The sequence below is a fragment of the Hypanus sabinus genome, chromosome 26 (assembly GCF_030144855.1).
Source record: "Hypanus sabinus isolate sHypSab1 chromosome 26, sHypSab1.hap1, whole genome shotgun sequence".
NCBI lineage: Eukaryota > Metazoa > Chordata > Chondrichthyes > Myliobatiformes > Dasyatidae > Hypanus > Hypanus sabinus.
Genome location: NC_082731.1, coordinates 40,193,512 through 40,215,248, shown reverse-complemented (window position 1 = coordinate 40,215,248; position 21,737 = coordinate 40,193,512). Strand labels below are relative to the sequence as shown.

Sequence of the window (21,737 nt, the reverse complement as noted above, 5' to 3'; positions counted from 1 at the left end):
ATAAACAAACTATAATGTGTTGCATTTATGAAATTGATGAACTCCTGCAGAGAAAACGAAATTACATTTCTGCATGCAACAAAAACATTTTGAACTCCGAAAAAAAGACGTTGGGTTGAAAGTTACTTTTAAGTAAAATATTCAATGTCTATTTGAGTCCTTCTTGTATTTATGAAAAACGCCGAACTTAAATTTTCCGCCAGCAGCAAACCAAAAATAACGTCAGCCAGCTGTCATCCTGAAAAATGAAAGGACTATTTCACTGAACAATGAAAAAATATGAATATAAGTAAAATAATAGGCAATTAAAATATTTATCATACTTGGTTAATGGGATTTCTGCTCCTGGACCTCAGCGCACAGCATCTGCACATCAGGGCTGTATGATGTCACCTTCATCTTTACACAGGATCGCAAGCTGTCATCTGTGAGGTTTTCAATATCACTCCATTTGTGTTTCTGAGCAAGAACGGCCTTCTGACGGGCAACATCTTCAAGGTCTGCTGTCAAGCGTCTAAACTTGGACACCCATATGTCTTTGTCGGCTATGTCGGCCAGTTCCATCTCAAGATCAGGTTGACTCACACCTGCCAATGCAGTCGTATTCAGTAGGGAAGGATCGATGCTTAAGGGAGTGACCGGGAAGGATAATGTGTTTTTTTCCTCTCTGAACTCACAGAAGCGTTTCCCAAACGATGTTTGCATTGCGATGATTGCAGAATGTAAATACTCCGAAATTATCATGTCGTGACCTTGTTTGAACTCTCTCAAATTGGGGAAGTGAGACAAAGTGCCTTTCTGTAAATCTCTGGCAAGCACTGTCAACTTGCGCTCGAATGCCAAAACATCCTCCAACATGTGCAGGGCTGTACGTCCTTTCCCCTGAAGAGCTGTGTTCAGCGTGTTCAGGTGCGCTGTCATGTCTACCATGAAGTGTAGCTTTTCCAGCCACTCTGGCTGTTCCAGCTCAGGAAAGGTGAGCCCTTTGCTGCCCAGGAAAGTTTTCACTTCTTCCAGACACGCGACAAAGCGTTTCAGCACCTTCCGTCTGGACAGCCAGCGATAAAAACACGTTGTAGCGGTGTCAGTAAACTGCAGTCAAAGATAGCTTTATTCGAACTAAACAGCCTTGCTTTTAAGCCTCCCTCAACCCAGCCCCCATGGACGCAGATGCTGCAAAAGACGCGTACTCACAAACCCCCGTAGGCTATCTCCCTTAGCCGGAATGCTGGCTAATTGTGAGCCGTTTCGGATGTGGCAGGAAATGTGTCGCTACACTTAGGTTGTACAAGATCACCATAATTACATTTCAAAAGCTAACAAACTAACATAAAATACATTTTAATTAAATACTGACCAATTATTTCCCAAAGCCACAGGGAGCCGCAGCACAGAGGTGAAAGAGCCACAAATGGCTCGGGAGCCGCAGGTTGCCGACCCCCGGGCTAGGGTGATTGAAATTTGAGGAAATTTAGAGCGGAAGGGGATTTGGAGGAAAGGAGCTATCCAAAACTTATGGTCAGCTGATAAGTTGAGGTTGTCAGGGAGAGTGGTTCCGATAGCCTGGGGTGGTGGTGGGGGATACGCTCCGACATCCTATTAAATACTCCCAATGGCGTGTGTCTCAAATAGCCTTTGACCACAAAGTCCAGCACTTAGTGTGTGGCTTACCTACTAAACTAAGTGGAACCATTTCTTCTGACAGGATAACCATATAACAAATCACAGTACAGAAACAGGCCATCTCGGCCCTCCTAGTCTGTGCCGAGCTCTTAATCTCACCTAGTCCCACCTACCCGCACTCAGCCCATAACCCTCCACTCCTTTCCTGTCCATATACCTATTCAATTTTACCTTAAATGACACAACTGAACTGGCCTCTACTACTTCTACAGGAAGCTCATTCCACACAGCTATCACTCTCTGAGTAAAGAAATACCCCCTTGTGTTTCCCTTAAACTTCTGCCACCTAACTCTCAAATCATGTCCTCTCGTTTGAATCTCCCCTCTCAATGGAAACAGCCTATTCACGTCAACTTTATCTATCCCTCTCAAAATTTTAAATACCTCGATCAAATCCCCCCTCAACCTTCTATGCTCCAATGAATAGAGACCTAACTTGTTCAACCTTTCTCTGTAACTTAAGTGCTGAAACCCAGGTAACCTCCTAGTAAATCGTCTCTGCACTCTCTCTAATTTATTGATATCTTTCCTATAATTCGGTGACCAGAACTGCACACAATATTCCAAATTTGGCCTTACCAATGCCTTGTACAATTTTAACATTACATCCCAACTTCTGTACTCAATGCTTTGATTTATAAAGGCCAGCATTCCAAAAGCCTTCTTCACCACCCTATCTACATGAGACTCCACCTTCAGGGAACTATGCACTGTTATTCCTAGATCTCTTTGTTCTACTGCATTCCTCAATGCCCTACCATTTACCCTGTATGTTCTATTTGGATTATTCCTGCCAAAATGTAGAACCTCACACTTCTAAGGATAAGGGGCAATGGCGGGTTACTGGCACCTTAAAAACAATTGCTTCAAGCAGCCATGGTTGGCAGCTCATCCAGGAGTAGGTAAATGTAAACCCTGATCTCAAGCCTCTGCTGAATTGCAACTAGACTCACTCATGGGAGAGGCTTCGGGAGTAAAACCCGAGGGGGGAGAAACCCAGAGCTGGAGTCCCTTAGGCCGTCCTATGTTGAGTTCAAAGATGACTGGCAACTCCTGTGATGCTGCTGGTACCAAAATGTATCATTCAGAACATACAGGACTTCATGACTCACACCACCAGGCTCAGAAATAGCTATTACCCATCGGCCATCAGGCTCTTGAACCAAAGGGGATAACTTCACTCAACTTCACTTGCTCCATCACTGAACTGTTCCCACAACCTATGGATTCACTTTCACGGACTCTTCATCTCATGTTCTTGATACTTATTGCTTATTTATTTATTATTGTTATTTCCTTGTTTCTGGATTTGTACAGCTTGTCTTCCGCACTCCGGTTGAACATCCTAGTTGAGTGGAAGTTCATCGATCCTGTTGTGGTTATTATTCAATAGACTTAATGAGTATGCCAAAAAGAAAATGAATCTCAGGGTTGTGTGTGGTGACATATATGTACTTTGATAATAAATTTACTTTGAATTTATTCTCTGACCACTCATCCTCTTACGAGGTGCTTAGAACTGGGACCAAAGTCTTAAAATGTTCACCAATGAACAAACTGCTGGAAGAACTATCGCTTGCCAGCTCTTGCCCCATACCTCACCTCTTTATACTAGCTGTCTCCCACCTTGCATTCCAGATGAAGGGTCTCCTGAAAGTTCAAAGTGAATTTTATTATCAGATACCAAGAACAGCCCCGAGATTCATCTTCCTGCGGGCATACTCAGCAAATCTATAGAATAGTAACTATAACAGGATCAATGAAAGATCAACCAGAGTGCAGAAGACAACAAACTGTGCAAATGCAAATATAAATAAATAGCGATAAATAACGAGAGCATGAGATAATGAGTCTTTAAAGTGAGGCAAGTGAGTGTAGTTATCCCCTTGTTCAAGAGCCTGATGGTTGTGGGGTGGTAACTGTTTTTGACCCTGGTGGTGTGAGTCCTGAGGTTCCTGTATCTTCTTCCTGATGACAGCAGCGAGAAAAGATCATGGCCTGGATGCTGAAGCAAGGAAGTCGTTTTGCATTTGTACAGGGCCCTGGTGGGACCACACCTGGAGTATTGTGTACTGTTTTGGTCTCCAGGGTTAAGGAAGGACATCCTGGCTATAGAGGAAGTGAAGCATAGATTCACGAGGTTAATTCCTGGGATGTCTGGACTGTCTTACGCAGAGAGGTTAGAGAGACTGGGCTTGTACACGCTGGAATTAAGGAGATAGAGAGGGGATCTGATTGCAACATATAAGATTATTAAGGGATTGGACAAGATAGAGGCAGGAAATATGTTCCAGATGCTCGGAGAGTCCAGTACCAGAGGGCATGGTTTAAGAATAAGGGGTAGGTCATTTAGGACAGAGTTAAGGAAAAACTTCTTTCCCAAAGAGTTGTGGGTGTCTGGAATGCACTGCCTCAGAAGGCAGTAGAGGCCAATTCTCTGGATGCTTTCAAGAAGGAGCTAGATAGGTATCTTATGGATAGGGGAATCACTAGCTATGGGGACAAGGCAGGAACCGGGTATTGATAGTAGATGATCAGCCATGATCTCAGAATGGCGTTGCAGGCTCGAAGGGCCAAATGGTCTACTTCTGCACCTATTGTCTATATCTGATGATGGACGCTGCTTTCCTATGATAGCATTTCAAGCAGATGTGCTCAATGGTCGGGAGGGCTCTGCCCATGATGGACTGAGCTGCATCCAATGTATTTTGTGTGATTTTCTGTTCAAAGGCATTGGTGTTTCCATACCAGACCATGATGCAGCCAGTCAATACACTCTCCACTACACATTTATAGAAGTCTGTCGAAGTTTTTGATGTCATGTCGAATCTCCATAGACCACCCATTTCCCCTTTACCCTAGCCTCTGAATTTTCCAGCAGTTTGTCTTTTAACTCCAGATTCCAGTATCTGTTGTCCCTCCTCCCTCATAGGACAGACATGAGGAAAAGTTGTCTTTGTCCACAGTGTATTGAATCTTTGGGTCAGTCACCTAGTAAACTCAAAACGAAGTTCAGTAGGCTTTTAGATGCAAAGAATTATTTCTGGAGTAATTAAGCTCACAAATGTACCGTGGAGAGCATTCTGACTGGCTGCAGCATCGTCTGGTGTGGTGGGTGGGGGGGTGGGGGGGGGGGGTGCTACTTCGCAGGATTGAAATAAGCTCCATCATGAGTACTCTGTAGTATTTAGGACATCTTCAAGGACCGATGCTTCAAAAAGGCAGCTTCCATCATTTAGGGACCTTTTCTCACTGTTACCATCAGGGAGGAGGTACAGGAGCCTGAAGGCACGCACACAGCGATTCAGGGACAGCTTCGTCCCCTCTGCCATCGGATTTCTGAATGGGCATTGAACCCATACACAATACTTCATTACTTTTTTTTTGCACTGCTTATTTAATTTAACCTGTGTGTGTGTGTGTGTATATTTATATTTTGTGGTGCTCCAGGAGTGTGTTCAACAGCTCGCCCAAGCATTCCTAGCGGCCAGCGCTACTTATTGTTCTTGTTTTAAAATGCGTTTGTGCTGTGAGTTTCACTAGAGTTATGGTGAGGTGTTCAAGTTCATTTATTTTGGTTTGGGTTAAACAGTCCTCGTTTTTGAGTTTGTGTACCACCCTGATTATAACTGAGGTGTGTAATAATCACCTCTCCTGTCTGTATGTGACTGAGTTAGTTCTAACCGAGTTATGCTCTGTCTGTTACTGTGTTATGTATTTACACTTATTATAATGTATTGTAATATATATGGCTGCTATAAAAACAACAAATTTCATGACTCTGCAAAATACTGGAGGAACAGCAGCTCAGACAGCATCTAAGGAAATGAATAAACAGTTGTCGTTTCAGGCTGAGCCCCTTCATCAACGTGGGAAGGGAAGGGACTGAAATTTCACTATTTATGCGGGTGATATTAAATCTCTGTGGCGCGTGGCCAAGTGGTTAAGGCGTTGGACTAGCAATCTGATGGTCGTGAGTTCGAGCCCCAGCCGAGGCAGTGTGTTGTGTCCTTGAGCAAGGTGCTTAACCGCACACTGCTCCAGTCCACCCAGCTGAAAATGGGTACCAGCAAAATTCTGGGGGTCAACCTTGTGATAGACTGGTGTTCTATGTGGGGTGGGGGTAGTTTTGTACTCTCAGTCGCTTCACTCCATGGAAACAGGCATAAGCACCTGCCTGATGAGCCTATAGGGCTTGGGACAGATTTTAGCTTTAGCTAATATTAAATCTGATTCCGATGATTATTTACTTTTCTCAGGTTCTGACCTCTACCTTCCACCCTGAGAGGTGGGACTTCTGTCGCGATGTCGTCCACAACCACAGACCTGGACAACATGGAGGTCCAACGACAGTACAACATGAACAGTTGCAGGGAAACCTCCGAGAGCCACCGGGAAGAGGAGCACAGTTCCTCCAAGCTTTTCGAATCCTCGCGGATAAAAGCCCTGGCTGGTACGTTGTGTGGGATTAAATTGAAAATCTCCATAATAAGCACAGCAAATCTCTGATAACTTGGTTACCAAGTCCTGATAGTCTGACATTTGTATCATGCATTAATCTAGACAGGGGTTCCCAACCTGGGGTTCGTGACCCCTTGCTTAAAGGTATGGGTCCTTGGCATGTAAAAGGTTGGGAACCCCTGGTCTCGAATGTTAGCTGAGAGTCCAGAATGCTGGTGTCCATGCTCCAGACAATGTGTGGATGTGTAACTGGAACCAGGATTTGAGTCTGGAATTGCCAGGATTTGGGAATTTGGGTACTTTTCCAGCTGGATCTGAGGATTAGGGCTTGTGTTTCTTCCACTTATTTTTAAATCAGCAAAATCACTGAACAAATATATTACAGTACTGTGTAACATGTGGAAAATTTCAATAAGTAGGGTAACTAAGATATAGGAGCAGAATTAGGCCATTTGGCCCATCGAGACTGCTCCACCATTTCATCATGGCTGATCCATTTTTCCTCTCAGCCCCCAATCTCCTGCTTTCTCCCCATATCCCTTAATGTCCTGACCAATCAAGAATCTATCAACTTTGGCCTTAAATATATGTAAAGACTTGGGCTCCACAGCCGCCTGTGGCAATAAATTCTGCGGGGATTCACCACCTGTCAGCTAAAGAAATGTCTCCTCATCTCCGTTCTAAAAGAACACTGCTCTGCTCTGAGGTTGTGTCCTCTGCTCCGAGATCACCACACCATATACAACATCCTCTCCACATCCACTCTATCGAAACCTTTTAACATTAGGTAGATGAGATTTCCACCCCCCCCCCCATTCCCCCATTCTTATGAATTCCAGTGAGTACAGGCCCAGAGCCATCAAATGCTCTTCATACGACAAGCCTTTCAATCCTGGAATGTTTAGGTTGTCGATAGGCATTGTCATCCAATAATTTGGGAAATATGATAATCTAGAATTGCTGCAGTCCCATAGATGCTGGATTATTGAAATAAGATGTACCCCAACTGCTGCCTAAGAACATAACCTCACCAGTGAGAGTTTACCCAAAAAAATGCCTTCCCCCACCCCACCTCCCCTTCAAGTACCTTTCAATGACCCACCAACTGGGCCATGCTCTCTTCTCACTGCTTCCATCAGGAAGAAGGTTCAGGAGCTTGAGGAGCCTCACCACCGGGTTAAGGAACAGTTATTACTCCTCAACCATCAGGGTCTGAAACCAGAGGGAATAACTTCAGTTGCCTCATCACTGAACTCTTCCCACAATTTATGCCAAGGACTATTCATCTCATGTTCTCAATACAGTCGGCCCTCCTTGTCCGCGAGGAATTGGTTCCGGGACCCCTCGCGGGTACCAAGAAACGCGGATACTCAAGTCCCTTATTTAACCTGTCTCAGTGCGGTGGTCTTTAGGATGATTGAGAATAAAGTGGAAATAATAAAGCGATCGGAAAGAGGTGAAACGCCATCGGTCATTGGAAACGCATTAGGCTACAGTCGGGCAATGATCGGAACAATTTTAAAGGATAAAGTGAGAAAGGCCCTGCTCCAATGAAAGCTACAATTATGACTAAGCAATGCAGTGGTTTAATTATTGAAATGCATATGTTTCTTAAGTTTTGTATTCATAGAAAGGTAAAATATAGACTATATACTAAGACAAACGTTTGACTAACTGTCGCTAAGTAATTCCGGATGTACCTGTTCCGACTTACTTAGTAAGAGAACTTCCATTTTTTTCTGATCCCGATCCACGATAAGCTATGCACAGCCTCCCATATACTTTAAATCATCTCTAGGTTACTTATAATACCTAGTACAATGTAAATGCTATGTAAGTAGTTGTTATACTGCATTGTTTAGGGAATAATGACAAGAAAAAAAGTCTGTACATGCTCGAACAACAAGTGCACTTCCGGGTTTTCGCGATTCGTGGTTGGTTGAATTCGCGCATGCGGAACTCATGGATAAGGAGGGCCGACTGTATTTATTGCTTATTTATTATTATTATTATTACTCCTTTCTTTTTGTTGCCTTTTGCACACTGGTTGTCCACCCTGTTCTTTCATTCATCCCCAAGAAAATGAATCTCAGGGTTGTAAATGGTGACGTACATGTACTTTGATAATAAATTTACTTTGAACTTTGACTTCTGAACATGAGATATAGATAGTACCCGAGTTACAAATGTCCGACTTACGGACAACTCGTACTTACGAACCAAGGAAGGAGAACACCGTCCGCCATTTTAAGCCGGATTGTGATGCTGTCTGCCATTTTAAGTTGGATCGCGATGCCGTCTGCCATTTTAAGTCATTGCCTTTGACACTGTATTGAGTGTTTAACTTTGTATTTAGCTTAAATTTTTCTTAGTAAGATTCACCCCGACCCCGCCCCCGCCCCCCCCCCCCCAATCCAGTTGGCTAGTGGCGTAGTGAGATCAACGAGTTCGATTCAGTGACAGACCGCACCCGTGCTGGGTTGATGTCGAGCGCGCAACTCGACCTCGTAAAATAAAAACACTGCTGCCTCCAGTTTAAATACCCACGCGGAATATTGTGGAGGATCAAATACCCAAACCCAGCACAGCCCCCACTTGTCCCATTTAGCCTGTCTCAGAATGGTGGTCCTTAGGACCCAGCGGACCTCGGGAGCCGGCAGAGGTCGGGACCCGCCGCCCGCAGTGTTTCTGTTCCATTGACGGGAAGCGAACGCGATTGAAAATAAAGTGGAAATAATAAAGCATTTGGAAAGATGTGAAACACCATCGGTCATTGGAAAAGTGTTAGGCTACAATCGGTCAACGATCGGAACAATTTTAAAGGATAACGGATAAAGTGAGAATAATGGTGCATGTGAAAGGCCCTGCCCCGATGAAAGCTACAATTATTACTAAACAACGCAGTGGTTTAATTATTGGAATACATACATTTCTTAAGTGTTTTATATGCTTAGAAAGGTAAAATATATACTATATACTAAGACAAATGTTTGACGAACTGACGCTAAATAATACCGGATGTACTTGTTCCGACTTACGTACAAATCCGACTTAAAGATGGACTCAGGAATGGAACGTATGTAACCTGGGGACTGCCTGTACCATCATGTAAATATCACTGCCATGCAGTGAGTGTCCCTAGGCAAATCTTTTAACCTGCTTGGCAATGTTAGCACTGGACCGTCCACAACTATGTATACTGATAGTCCAATGTGTTAATCTCATTACCTGCTCACGTCTTGAAGCCTTTTACTGAGGTGGCAAGTAACCCTCCTCTGCTGGCACACTTGCCCTTCCAGCAGACGTTGTTAGTCAGAGAAGGAAGTTAACTGGTCAGCAGTATGGTGCAGCCTTTTTGCTCTGGAGGAAACTTTGAAACAATTTTCTGGTCTCTCCTCGGGGAATTCCTGCGCAAAAGTGATTATATCTGCAGCACGTTTTTGTGCAGGAGTTCCCCGAGACCTGAAAATTATGTTAGCGTGATCAGAAGGTTGTGGATATAATAATCAAAAAATGATTGTCAATGCTCTTTTGAGTAGAGAATAAATTTTTAGCCCAACTTTCTTGAAAAAAGAGGCAGTTAAGCTTAGCTTACCTTTCTTGAAATTAATCTCTTCCTTTCCCTTACGTAAATTTTAAAAACTCATATGGCAAACATAATAAATTTCTGTTAATGAATGGGCTTAAGCCAAAATGGGATTAATTTTTCTAATGGTAGGCTTGGCAGATTTAACTTAAATGAAGGTTGTAATTTGATTTCAATTAATGTTATTTAGAACATGAAAATTTATTGACAATGTCAAATAGTAACGTTACTAAAAACCATAAGCCAAAGCAATAGCCTAAGACAAAATTTTATAAAATATAAAAAGAGTGGCATAATAGATAACTAAGTGAGAAAATGGCAAAAATATCAAAATTTCACAATACAATTCACTTCTAGCCTTTTGCAATGTTTATAGCTATAGCAAAGTGGCAGACCAGCAGCTGAGTGGCGACCCATAAAAATTCTGTCCTTAGAGTGAAAATTTCCCTCCAGTTCTGCAGCACACTGGGACAGTTTGTTCGCTCCCATAAGTAGTCAGCAGCATGTAAGGAGAAGTTGGAGGAGATAATTTGAGGGAGAAGCTGATATCACAGCCCAAGTTGGGTGAGTTCATTCAATACTTGGAAAATGTACTTCACGCCCCTCATCAGCCTACTGCAATGCAGCACTCACCAATTATCAGCCTACCATCCTCCCCTCCATGCAATACAGTGCTCACCATCAGCTACCAACCTCCCCGTCCATGTAATACAGCGCTCACCAATTATCAACGGCCGCCCCTATCTCACATCAAAAACTGAGAACAGGCTCAACCAAACTGCACGCTGCCATGCTGGGCTGGGAGACTTCTAATGACTTCTAGCAGGGGTTCTCGGTCACTGCCCACCGCTGTGAACGCTAGTATCGTTTGTGGAGCGAAGTTCAAAGAACGACTCCTAGCAACCTCCCATGGAACCCTGGTTGAGAAATCCTGCTATAGAGAATATCTGGGTGAGATCTGCTAGGGCGGCAATGGATGCTTAGAAGTTTGGATTGGTGGGGCAGGAAGTCCTTCCAACCATGAATTCCACCTTGTGCTGGTTATACTGTGGGTTGTAGTGGACAGCGAAGAAGACTATCATGGCTTGCAGTGGGATCTGGACTAGCTGGAAAAATGGACTGAAAAATGGCAGGTGTAGTTTAGTGTAGACAAGTGCAAGGTGTTGCATTTCAGTAGGACCAACCAGGTCTTACACAGTGAACGGTAGGGCACTGAGGTGTGTAGTCGAACAGAGGGATCATGGAATCCAGGTCCATAATTCATTGAAACTGGCATCTCAGGTATTCAGGGTCGTAATGAAAGCTTTTGGCACATTGGCCTTCAAAAATGAAACTGCTCAGTTGGGAGTCAGGATGTTATGTTGAAGTTGTATAAGACGTTGGTGAGACCTAATTTGAAGTATTGTGTACGGTTTTGGTCAACGACCTACAGGAAAGATAAAATAAAGTTGAAAGAGTCCAGAGAAAATTTACAAAGCTGTTGCAAGGTCTGGAGGACCCAAGTTATAAGGTAAAATTGACCAGGTTAGGACTTAATTCCTTAGAATATAGAAGACTGAGAGGAGATTTGTTAGGGTATACAGAATTATAAGGGGTTTGGATAAGTTAATGCAAGCACTCTTTTACCACTGAGGTTCGGTGGGACGACAACCAGAGGTCACGGTTTAAGGGTGAAAGGTGAAAAATTTAAGGGGAACATGAGGGGGAAACTTCTTCATTCAGAGGGTTGTGAGAGTGTGGAGTAAGCTGCCAGCACAACTGGTGCATGCCAGCTTGATTTCAATGTTTAAGTGAAGTTTGGATAGGTTCATGGACAGGAGGGATATGGAGGGCTATACTCCCAGTCAATGGGAGTAGGTGTTGAAATGGTTCATCATGGACTAGATGGGCCAAAGATCCTGTTTCTGTGTTGAACTTGTCTATGACTCTATGATTTTATCATTGTTTGCAAGAGGTGACATGGTGATGCGGTCTCACAGCTTCTGCAAACCGGGTTTAATCCCGACCCCCCCCCCCCCCCAATGTTCTCTATGTAGGGCTTGTAGTTCACTCTGTGACCATGTGGGTATACGCCGGTTCCTCCAGTTTCCTCCAGCATTCCAAAGATGATCACCGTGTGTTGTTGTTTGTGTGTAAGTGAGAATCTGGAGGGAATTGATGGGACTGTGACCGGATTTAAATGGGATTAGAGTAGGAGTAGCATAAGTAAGTGTTTGATGGTAAATGCAGAGTTGATGGAGTGAAGGGCCTGTTTCTGTACCATGTACAGTCATAGTAAAGTACAGTGCAGAAGCAGGCCCTTTGGCCCATCTAGTCCATGCTGAATCATTTAAATTCTGTGCTTCCATCGACCTAAACGGGGACCATAGCCCTCCATCCCCCTACCATACATGTACCTATGCAGACTTCTCTTAAATGTCAAAATTACACTCACATGCAGCACTTGCACTGGCAGCACACCCTGAGGACCCTCTGAGTGAAGAAGTTTCCCTCTCATGTTCCCCTTAAGCTTCTCACCTTTCACCTTTAACCTATGACCTCCAGTTGCAACCCCAACCTCAGTGGGAAAAGCCTGCTTACATTTACCCTATCTATACCCCTCGTAATTTTGTATACCTCTATTAAATCTTCCGAGTGGGCAGATCGAGGGTCGGTGTCACGACAGGAGACCTGCGTGTCCTCAGGGGAGTTGAAATATCTACGGCTGTGTGCCTGGAGGCCCGAGATCTTCAAGATCTTCAGGCACAGAGCTCGAAAAAGGTGAAGTAATGGACTCTTGATTCCATTCGTGATTGGACTCTTGATTGGACTCGTGAGATGCTGAAGATGTTCTATCGGTCAGTTGTGGAGAGCGCCCTCTTCTTTGTGGTGGCGTGCTGGGGAGGCAGCATTAAGAAGAGGGACGCCTCACGGCTTAATAAGCTGGTAAGGAAGGCGGGCTCTGTCGTGGGCACAGAACTGGAGAGTATGACATCGGTGGCAGAGTGGAGGGCGCTGAGTAGGCTACGGTCAATCATGGAAAACCCTGAACATCCTCTGCACAGCACCATCCAGAGACGGAGAAGCAGCTTCAGCGGCAGGTTGCTGTCAATGCAATGCTCCTCAGACAGGATGAAGAGATCATTACTCCCCAACGCCATTCGGCTCTACAATTCAACCACCGGGGCAAGACAGGTTAAAGTGCCGGGGTTAGGACTGAGCTTAAGTTACCACTCAATGCACTTTAGTAAACTATTTAAGAACTTTTTAAAAGCTATTTATTAATGCTTTTGGGAGGGTGATTTTAGATGCATATCATATTTATACTGAGTTAAATACTGTATGTAATTAGTTTTGCTACAATAAGTGTATGGGACACTGGAAAAATGTTGAATTTCCCCTTGGGGATGAATAAAGTATCTATCTCTTAACAACGTAAACCAACGGGTGGCTTGTTATGTCTCCCTGCTCACTGGGAAAACGGAGACACTTCCTTCTTCCTTATTAGGGAGAGAGAGAGAGACAGTCTATGCTATGTCATATACCTGGTGAAACGCGACATCTTTGGGGTAACTGCAACTCTGTGTGCTTGCTATCGCTTTGCACGCGCTCGAGTGCTCAGTGGCGGGTGCCAATGCTTTTTTTGCCGGTGGAGGAGGGGAGGATTGTTGCTCGCTGCCACTTGCACGCGGGAGGGAGACTTTGGGGCTCTAACATTTAATTGTCATTCATTCTTTCGGGTACTCTGTTTTCATGGATGGTTGCGAAGAAAAAGCATTTCAGGATGTATATTGTGTACATTTCTTTGACATTAAATTGGACCTTTGAACCTTTGAAATCTCCTCTCAATCTTTTACTTTCTGAGGAATAAAATCCAAATTTCTTTAATCTTTCCTTATAAGCATCCTTCGTGCACCCCAGAATTTCAGCATATGATGCAACTCTGAAAAAGTATTTCTCAGCTTCTCCAAAGCATGCTACATAAAGTATTGTTCTGTAAAACGTACAGTTCATGTAAACACAGGCATTCAGTTTAATTTATTTTCGGTATTCTGGAAAGGACAACGAACCAGTTTTTAAACCAGATCTTTTTCATGGCATTTTAAAAAATTTGACTTGAAGTCCTCTAGACAGGAGTTCCCAACCTATTTTTTGCCATGGACCCCTACCATTAACCGAGGGGTCTGTGGATCCCAGGTTGGGAACCCCTGCTCTCGATGCAGTTTATTCAATTACACAGGATTTCGTCTCTTCCTATATTTTTTCAAAAAATTATTTAAATAATCAGAGATGTTGACACTGAGGAACTTGAAATTGCTCGTCCTTTCCACTTCTGATCTCCCTATGAGGACTAGTGTGTGTTCCTTCATCTTACTGATTCTGAAGTCCACAGTCAGTTCCTTGGTAATTAGAGGGATATAGAAAGAGTGGAGAGCCAGTCTGTTTCTCCCAGGCTAGAAATATTAGATGATGTGCATTAAAGGCATGCATTTGCAACCATTGAGCAAGGGGGTCCATAGACCCCAGTTGGAAACCCCTGATTTAAGGTGAAGGAGAGGTGGGGTGATGAAGTTTAAAGGAGATACGCGGGACTGATTTTCTACATGGAGAGTGATGGGTGCCTGGAATGCACTGCTAGGGATGGTAGAGAAGGCAATAGAGGCGTTTAAGAGACTCTTGGGTAGAGTGTACATGAATTTACAGAGAATGGAGGGAAATGGACAATGTACAGGCAGAAGGGATCTGTATAATTGGGCATCTTTGGTTTAAATAGCTTCTGTACAACACTGAGAGTCAAAGGCCCTGTTGCTCTGCTGTACAGTTCGACATCCCTGTCTGCTACAAGTAATTTCATCCTCTTTCCCCCATTCCCCCCATTATCCCTGTCTGGTAGTGTTGAAACCCTAGGCTAATGTGCAGCAAGGGCACTTCTGCTTGTACTTGCACACCACAGTTCCCTGGCATTTTTTGACGCATCCTGTTTGTTGTCCCTTCTCGTTTCAGGGACTCATGGGTAGGGTGTCTTAAATGGGGTGCCAGTTTGCGGTGGCACGTGCTGTATGCTGACTTCATTTTGGGGAATGGGTTAGAGTGCTGGAAAACGGTTAGTTATTGATTAATTTTTGTTGTGCGATATCATGGAGGTCTTAAGGTGATGAATCTATTTGTGGACATTTGTGATTGTGAAGAAGGACGTGAAATCCTTTGTTTTGGTTTTTGTGTAATTGTCCAGGCTCCTAGTAACAACTCTCCTGCATTCCAAAGAATAGAGCCCAGGGGTAGGCAACCTTAAGCACAAATGATTTTCTAGCATGCGTTATTCATTAATTTCAGGCAATACATAACTGGATGTATTTAAATGGATACTTCTCATATTTCAAGTTTTTAATGGCATTTATCTGGCCTAGCGTCAGCTCATTAATATACGAGCCGGCCCACAGAGGCAAAAAGGTTACTAACCCCTGGAATAGACTATCCCTTTTCTCTAAGAGTAAGGAGATTCTTACTTAAAGGTTTATTTTGCTGTAAGTGGGGAGAGGTGGTGTGTGAAAGTGAGTGTATTACTTTGCTCTGTTGTTTAGGAGCTGTAGTCCTAAAAGGTCTGGCATTTTCTCTTCTTGTCATTTTTGTTATTTTGCCTTTTTTGCATTGTATAACTTTGCACTTTTTCTAATTTTTTTAATCTCTGGCACACCATAAACACATTTGCACTGAATAGGCGATTGTGCCCTGCCTGAACTTCAAAGTTCACGCCTTTATAAAAGGTACGTGGTCCTCACCAAAAACCCATTGGTGTTACAGTCCCAGAAAGAAGTGCGTTCTGTTGGAGGATTGTTGCTAGCTGGGTTGGATGCAGAGCAGTTGTCGAAGTTTTGGGCGCCCCGTACTCTTTTCCCATAGATGCTGCCCGGCCTGCTGAGTTCATCTGGCATTTTGTGTGTGTTGCTCAGATTTCCAGCATCTGTAGATTTTCTTCTCTTGTTTGTGTTGAGAATTTTTGTGCTGTTTCTTTTGATTTAACCCTTTTAGTTTTCCTTTCCTATCAAATGAAGATGAAAAATGAGCAGACTGTCTATTGAAAAGCTCTTCTATTTGGAGTACGGTTTATTTGATGGAACGATAGTGCGCCCACTCTGAAATCCTTCCAAGGGTCTCAAGCAGATCGTATCATACAGTGATCCAGATGTATTCAAGACACTCAGTATAGGCTTGGTAAGTTGCACTGCCAACTCAAAAGCTGGAAGACCCCACCCCCCTCCCCAGCTGCTAGTGGTGTGACGTGACCAGGTTAGGGGCTGTAGTGGGGTGATACAATCAGGAGGATATTGGGACTGAGCCAAAGGAGCCCAGGGAACTGGGACAGTCAGTGGGGCGAGGTCAGTCAGGGCACTGTTTGAGTCAAGGAATGGGAGGGCTGGGTGAAGGTTGGTGTGGGGAGTATTATGGCCGTGCCACTTGACAGCGAGGAAGAATGAGGCTTGAATTTGGGGTCCCAGTTCCACTGCTGTGGAATCAAAGTGTATGACCCAGCAGTCACCAGTGATAAGTGCACTCAGGGAGGCCCACTGCAGTTAGTCACCGATCTCTGAAAGGACGTTTCTTGGGGAATGATGTCCTTGTGTGGAAATTGAGTCATAGTGCAGAAACTGGCCCTTCAGCCCATCTCATCCATGCTGACCAAGTTGCCCGCCAGATCTTGTCTCATTTGTGTTTGGCTTGCATCTCTTTAAATCTTTTCTATCCCTGTACCTGTCTCCCACATCAAATGAAGTCACACACGGGCATTCTCCATTCAGTGAACTCACCCTCAAAACCAGATTGAGTCCTGTGGTGATCAGCAAGTGGTGAAGAACTGTGATATCTGGACAAGCTCAGGATCCATGGCGCTGGGATTACAAAAAGCAACTGAAGGAGGAGAAGATTGGTTACTCTTGTCCACGCTGTACTTTAATATGTGGATCTGTGGTCATCTGTTGGTCCAGGTTGACCATGGGTTTTGATGCAGCGCAGTCTCTGGCTAAGGGACCAATGCAAGAGTGGCAGTCTCTTTTGCAAAGGTTGGCTCTATAAGTGATCTCAGCTCTGCTGGATCCTTTTTATGGGCCTGTTTGTCTTCCGACGTTTTCAGGGATGGTTCCTCGTTTGACTTGAGGTGTTGTTTCAGTGTGTTTCCCCTGGTGTAGTCAGCTGCAAGTTCAGTAGTTCAATTTAATATTAGAGTAAGTGTACGGTATACAGCCTGTAATTCGTACTCTTATCAGACGTCCACAAAACAGTAACCCGAAAAGAATGAATGACAGAAACGTCAGAACTTTGTGCTTCAATGGTTGTCCCACTTCAATATATTGGGACATTAGGACATGTGGCAATAATTACAAATCTAGTAACAATGCCATTATCATTATGTGTCATGTCGAATGATGTTTATTTCTCCAGAGCCTTACTATGCTAAAATCTAACTGTGTTTGAAATATATTTAATGAGGAAGTCTCCACTCAAAATTCAAAGAATATTTGCTATCAAAGTACATATATGTCACCATATACAACCCTGAGGTTCATTTCCTTGTGAGCGTACTCAATAAATCCAATAACCATAATAGAGTTAATGAAAGGTCACACCGACAGGGCAGACAACAAACTGTGGAAGTACAAACCAAAGGACATAGCAATAATAAATAAATAAGCAATAAATATTAAGGACATGAGAGGAAGAGTCCTTGAAAGTGAGTCCATTGGTTGTGGGAGCAGTTCAGTGATGGGGCAAGTGATGTTGAGTGAAGTTACCCCCTTTTGTTCAGGAGCCTGATGATTGAGGGGTAGTAACTGTTTCTGAACCTGATGGTGTGAGTCCTGGGGCTCCTGTACCTTCTTTCTGATGGCAGCAGTGAGAAGACCCACTCTCAAGGTGCAAGGCCCTGAAGATGGATGCTGTTTTCCTGGAACAGCGATTCTTGTAGACGTGCTCAATGGCGGGGAGGGCTTTACCAGTGATAGACTGCACCGTACTGCTTCTGTGGGCAGAGAATTCCACATATCTGGTATTCTCTGGGAAAAGCCGTTCGTTCTTATCTCCATCAAAGTCTATTCCCCTGAATCTTTAGGTTATGTCCCCTCATTTTTGTCTTACCAGCCAGTGGGAACAACTGTCCTGCCTCTATCTTATCTAACCTTTTCATAATTGCATGTGTGTCTATGCGATCCTCTCTCATTCTTCTGAACTCTGGCATGCATTGTCCCTGGCAACTCAATCGCTCTTCGTGCTCCAACCACATAATGCCAGTATTTTAACCACACCCTTTCTTTGTCTCCTTCTCGCAGACGAGCGTGACGCCGTCCAGAAGAAAACCTTCACCAAGTGGGTGAACTCCCACCTGGCACGAGTGCTCTGCCAAATCACGGACCTTTACGTCGACCTCCGCGATGGCTGTGCGCTGACCAAATTGCTGGAGGTTCTGTCAGGGGAGCAGCTGGTAAGTTGGCATTTCCAGTGCCTTCTGAGAGTCCCAATGTCTTTCTGGAGAGCAGGGAGTGCATGGTGGGTTGAGGGTGTCATTGCTGATTAACTGGTCTCTGAAAGCTCACACTTCTTCCTGGTACGACATGACGCATAAAGACGATGAACGTTTATCGCCACACATGGGAAGCTGGAGGAACTCAGCTGGTCAGGCAGCATCTATGGGTGGAAATGAGTAGTCGGTGTTTTGGGCTGAGACCCTTCACGAAGGAACTCAGCCTTAAACTTTGACTATTTCCCTCCACAGATGCTGCCTGTCTTGCTGTTCCTCCAGCACTTTGTGTGTGTTGCTCTTGATATTCCAGCGTCTGCAGCCTCCCTTGTGTTGGATGTCAAGCATCACTTGACACTTGGTCAGTGTGCCTTGTGTGAGTGGTCCTCAGGCCAGGACAAGTTGAGGGGTAAGGGTTGAGCCAATCCATTCAGGTAAAGTTGTTCTCGTAGACGGGTGGGGTTAACTGACATACATATAACATAGAAATCTGCAGCATGTAACAGGCCCTTCGGCCCACAAAGTTGTGTTGACCATAACCTACTCTAGAGACTGCCTAGAATTTCCCTAGTGCATATTCCTCTATTTTTCTAAGCTCCACATACCTATCTAAGACTGTATTGTATCCACATCCAACCATGCTGCCGCCAGTGCATTCCACACACCCACCACTCTGTGTGAAAAACTTATCCCTGACATCCCCTCGGTAACTATTACCAAGCATGTTAAAATTGTGTCCTCTCATGTTAGCCATTTCAGCCCTGGGAAAAAGCCTCCGGCTATCCACATGATCAATACCCCTCATCATATATACCTCTATCAGGTCACCTCTCAACATCCATCATTCCAAGGAGAAAAGGCCAAGTACACTCAACCTATTCTCATGAGGCACACCCTCCAATCTATTCCTTTCTCCCTTGTGCAGCCCAAGCCGACCCGGGGCCGGATGCGGATTCACTCCCTGGAGAACGTGGACAAGGCCCTCCAGTTCCTGAAGGAGCAGCGGGTCCACCTGGAGAACGTCGGCTCCCATGACATCGTGGATGGGAACCACCGCCTCACGCTCGGCCTCATCTGGACCATCATCCTCCGGTTTCAGGTGCGGAGTTCACAACAGAGCCGCTGCCGACCGTTCTGAGTGGGTCATCTTGGGTGGAATGAAAGGATGAAAGGGCCTCTGATACCTTACCCAGTGGGAGCAAGAGGTGAGGGGAAAGGTCTTGAGGACAGCCCATAGATCTGTGCTGAGAAGAGGGTGTTTGAGGGATTTGAAAGGTGCTGGTGGATGTCACTGTGGAAGGGTGCTGGACTTTTGGAAAAGTTTCAAGGTCACAATAAATTTATTGTTAAAGTACGTGCAGCCCTCTCACCGGGGCATTAGCTAACTCTGCTAAGAGCCATGTGACTCAGCAGTGAGAAGGCCACCTTACATAACCAAAATGCATCCAGGGTCAGTATGACTTGGGGTTCAACCAAACTGGAAGGTCGGGATGTTCCAGTTAAGGAACGCTGACTGTAGCAAATGCTGTGTAAATCCTACACTTACCCAATTATTGGCTGACAAGAACTGATGGATTGTATGCCAGTATAAAATTACAAAGGAAGTATATTTACCAATTTTCAACTTTATCAAACAATTAATAGGAAAAGAAAGAAAAAACATTAAAAGGACCCGTTACAGTTAAGCAGTCTAATTGTGCACATAAATGTTGGAGCTCGTTTCTTTTGTAGCTGGGTTTACCATTTTACTCACGGCACTGAATTCCCATCACCAACCATAGGTAGAACTTTCTCCTCTTCTTCTCACAAAACACTCTTTGCAGTCAGGTCTCCCCTTCAGATGGGATTCCCTCCCCCTCCCCCCAAGCGTCTTCTCTGGTGCTCTTCTCTCTCCACCCTCCTCCAGAAGACCACAAACCAGACTACTGTCCTTCAGAAATCTCATCCCACCCAGCTCTGTAGAATCTTCTCTTGCATCCCACTGGGCAGAAGGTTACAACACATGCCCAGACAATCCTGATTGGCTTACAGAACATTCCTAAGTTGGGCAACATTGTTCCTTATCTTTAGCCGAAGCCAAAACACTCTTGCTAGCAGGACAGACTTTTTACAGAAAACTGCCAAAATAAAATTACCTCCCAGCTTAGCAGTAGAAATCTTACCCAGGGCATTATATATCTATATGTCACCATATGTTGTATTGAGATTCATTTTCTTGCAGATGTTTACAGAGATGTAAAGAAATGTAATAGAATTTATGAAAAATTATACAAAAACAAAGACTGACAAACAGTTGGGTCCTGGTAGGTTGAGGGAGGGAGGGAGGGTTTGAGTAAAGGTTTGGTGGTTGGAACTACTGGAGTAGGGAGTTGGGATTGAAGGGCTAATGACCAAGGAGGGAGTGGGAGGGGAGGCGTGTTTCGCTCTCTTACCCCGGGATAAGGGTTGGAAAGTGACTTCATACCTAAGGAGGGCAGTTCTCATTGAAACCTACCAATTAATGAATGGCCTAGATGGAGTGGACGTGTGTGTTATTGCCTGTTATGCCATGGCATTTAGGGCAGCAATGAAGGTCCTCCATCTCTGGTGGTGCTTAGAGCTTCCGTCACCATGTCAGTAGCTTCTGCTCTGTTTTCACTACGGTCAGTCATGCAAGTCCTGGGCTGAGACCCAGGAATACCATCGAGCTCTGGTGTGGGATTCTTCATTGCTCTTTCAATAACAGCATTGTTTTACCAGACAGGGTTGTTAGCCCCGAGCTGAACACCCAAACCTGCTGGACCACTCTTGGACTGACCTCTACCCTTTGACCTGTTTGGCATGGGTGAACTTACCAAGAGCTAGAGCATAAAGCCCTGACTCCAGCCAGCATAGCTCTCTGGACTATTGAGACAGGCATGCCTCCAAACCCTACGACGAGGTGACCTTCCCCCTCACCACCTCCTTCCACTGTAAAGTATCAGAGCCCCTTCCATTCTACCTAAGGTGACCCATTCACAGTGGTCCTCTTGGAGGCAAACGGACATGTAGAGGATGTTTCAATTTGTGGGAGAGTCTGGGACTGGAAGGCACTGTCTCAGAGTAAAAGAACTTCCCTTTAGAAAAGAGACGAGAATGAATTTCGTTGGCTGGTGCAATCGGTGGAATTCATTGCTACAGATGGCTGTGGAGACCAAATCATTGGGAATATGTAAAGGGGATACGTACACGATGCTGGAAGAACTCAGCAGGTTAGGCAGCATCTGTGAGAAAAGAGTAGCCAACGTTTCAGGCCAAAACCCTTCATCAAGAAGGGTTTCATCAGGAATGTTTCGACCCGAAACGTTGGCTACTCTTTTCTCACAGATGCCGCCTGACCTGCTGAGTTCTTCCAGCGTCGTGTACGTATTCTTTTATCCACAGCACCTGCAGTTGTATTTTTTGTGTAAAGGGGATGTTGATTGGTTCTTGATTAGTCAGGGTGTCAAAGGTTAGGGGAAGAAACCGGGGGAATGGGGGTAAGAGGAAAAATAAATCAGT

At 44.6% G+C, this 21,737-nt stretch overlaps 1 protein-coding gene across 4 annotated transcripts in view; it reads left to right on the top strand.

The window, feature by feature from the left end:
• Nucleotides 1-21,737, top strand: part of LOC132381474 (spectrin beta chain, non-erythrocytic 1-like) — a 210,632-nt gene that overhangs the window by 7,654 nt on the left and 181,241 nt on the right. For all 4 annotated transcript variants that reach the window (XR_009508044.1, XM_059950906.1, XM_059950908.1 and 1 more), the window contains exons 2-4: nucleotides 5,943-6,136; nucleotides 18,031-18,182; nucleotides 19,144-19,317. Coding sequence is in view for 3 of the 4 variants with exons in the window: in XM_059950906.1 (XP_059806889.1) it covers nucleotides 5,989-6,136; nucleotides 18,031-18,182; nucleotides 19,144-19,317 (474 nt within the window). In the remaining variant the exon portion in view is untranslated. The remainder of the gene's footprint in view (nucleotides 1-5,942; nucleotides 6,137-18,030; nucleotides 18,183-19,143; nucleotides 19,318-21,737) is intronic.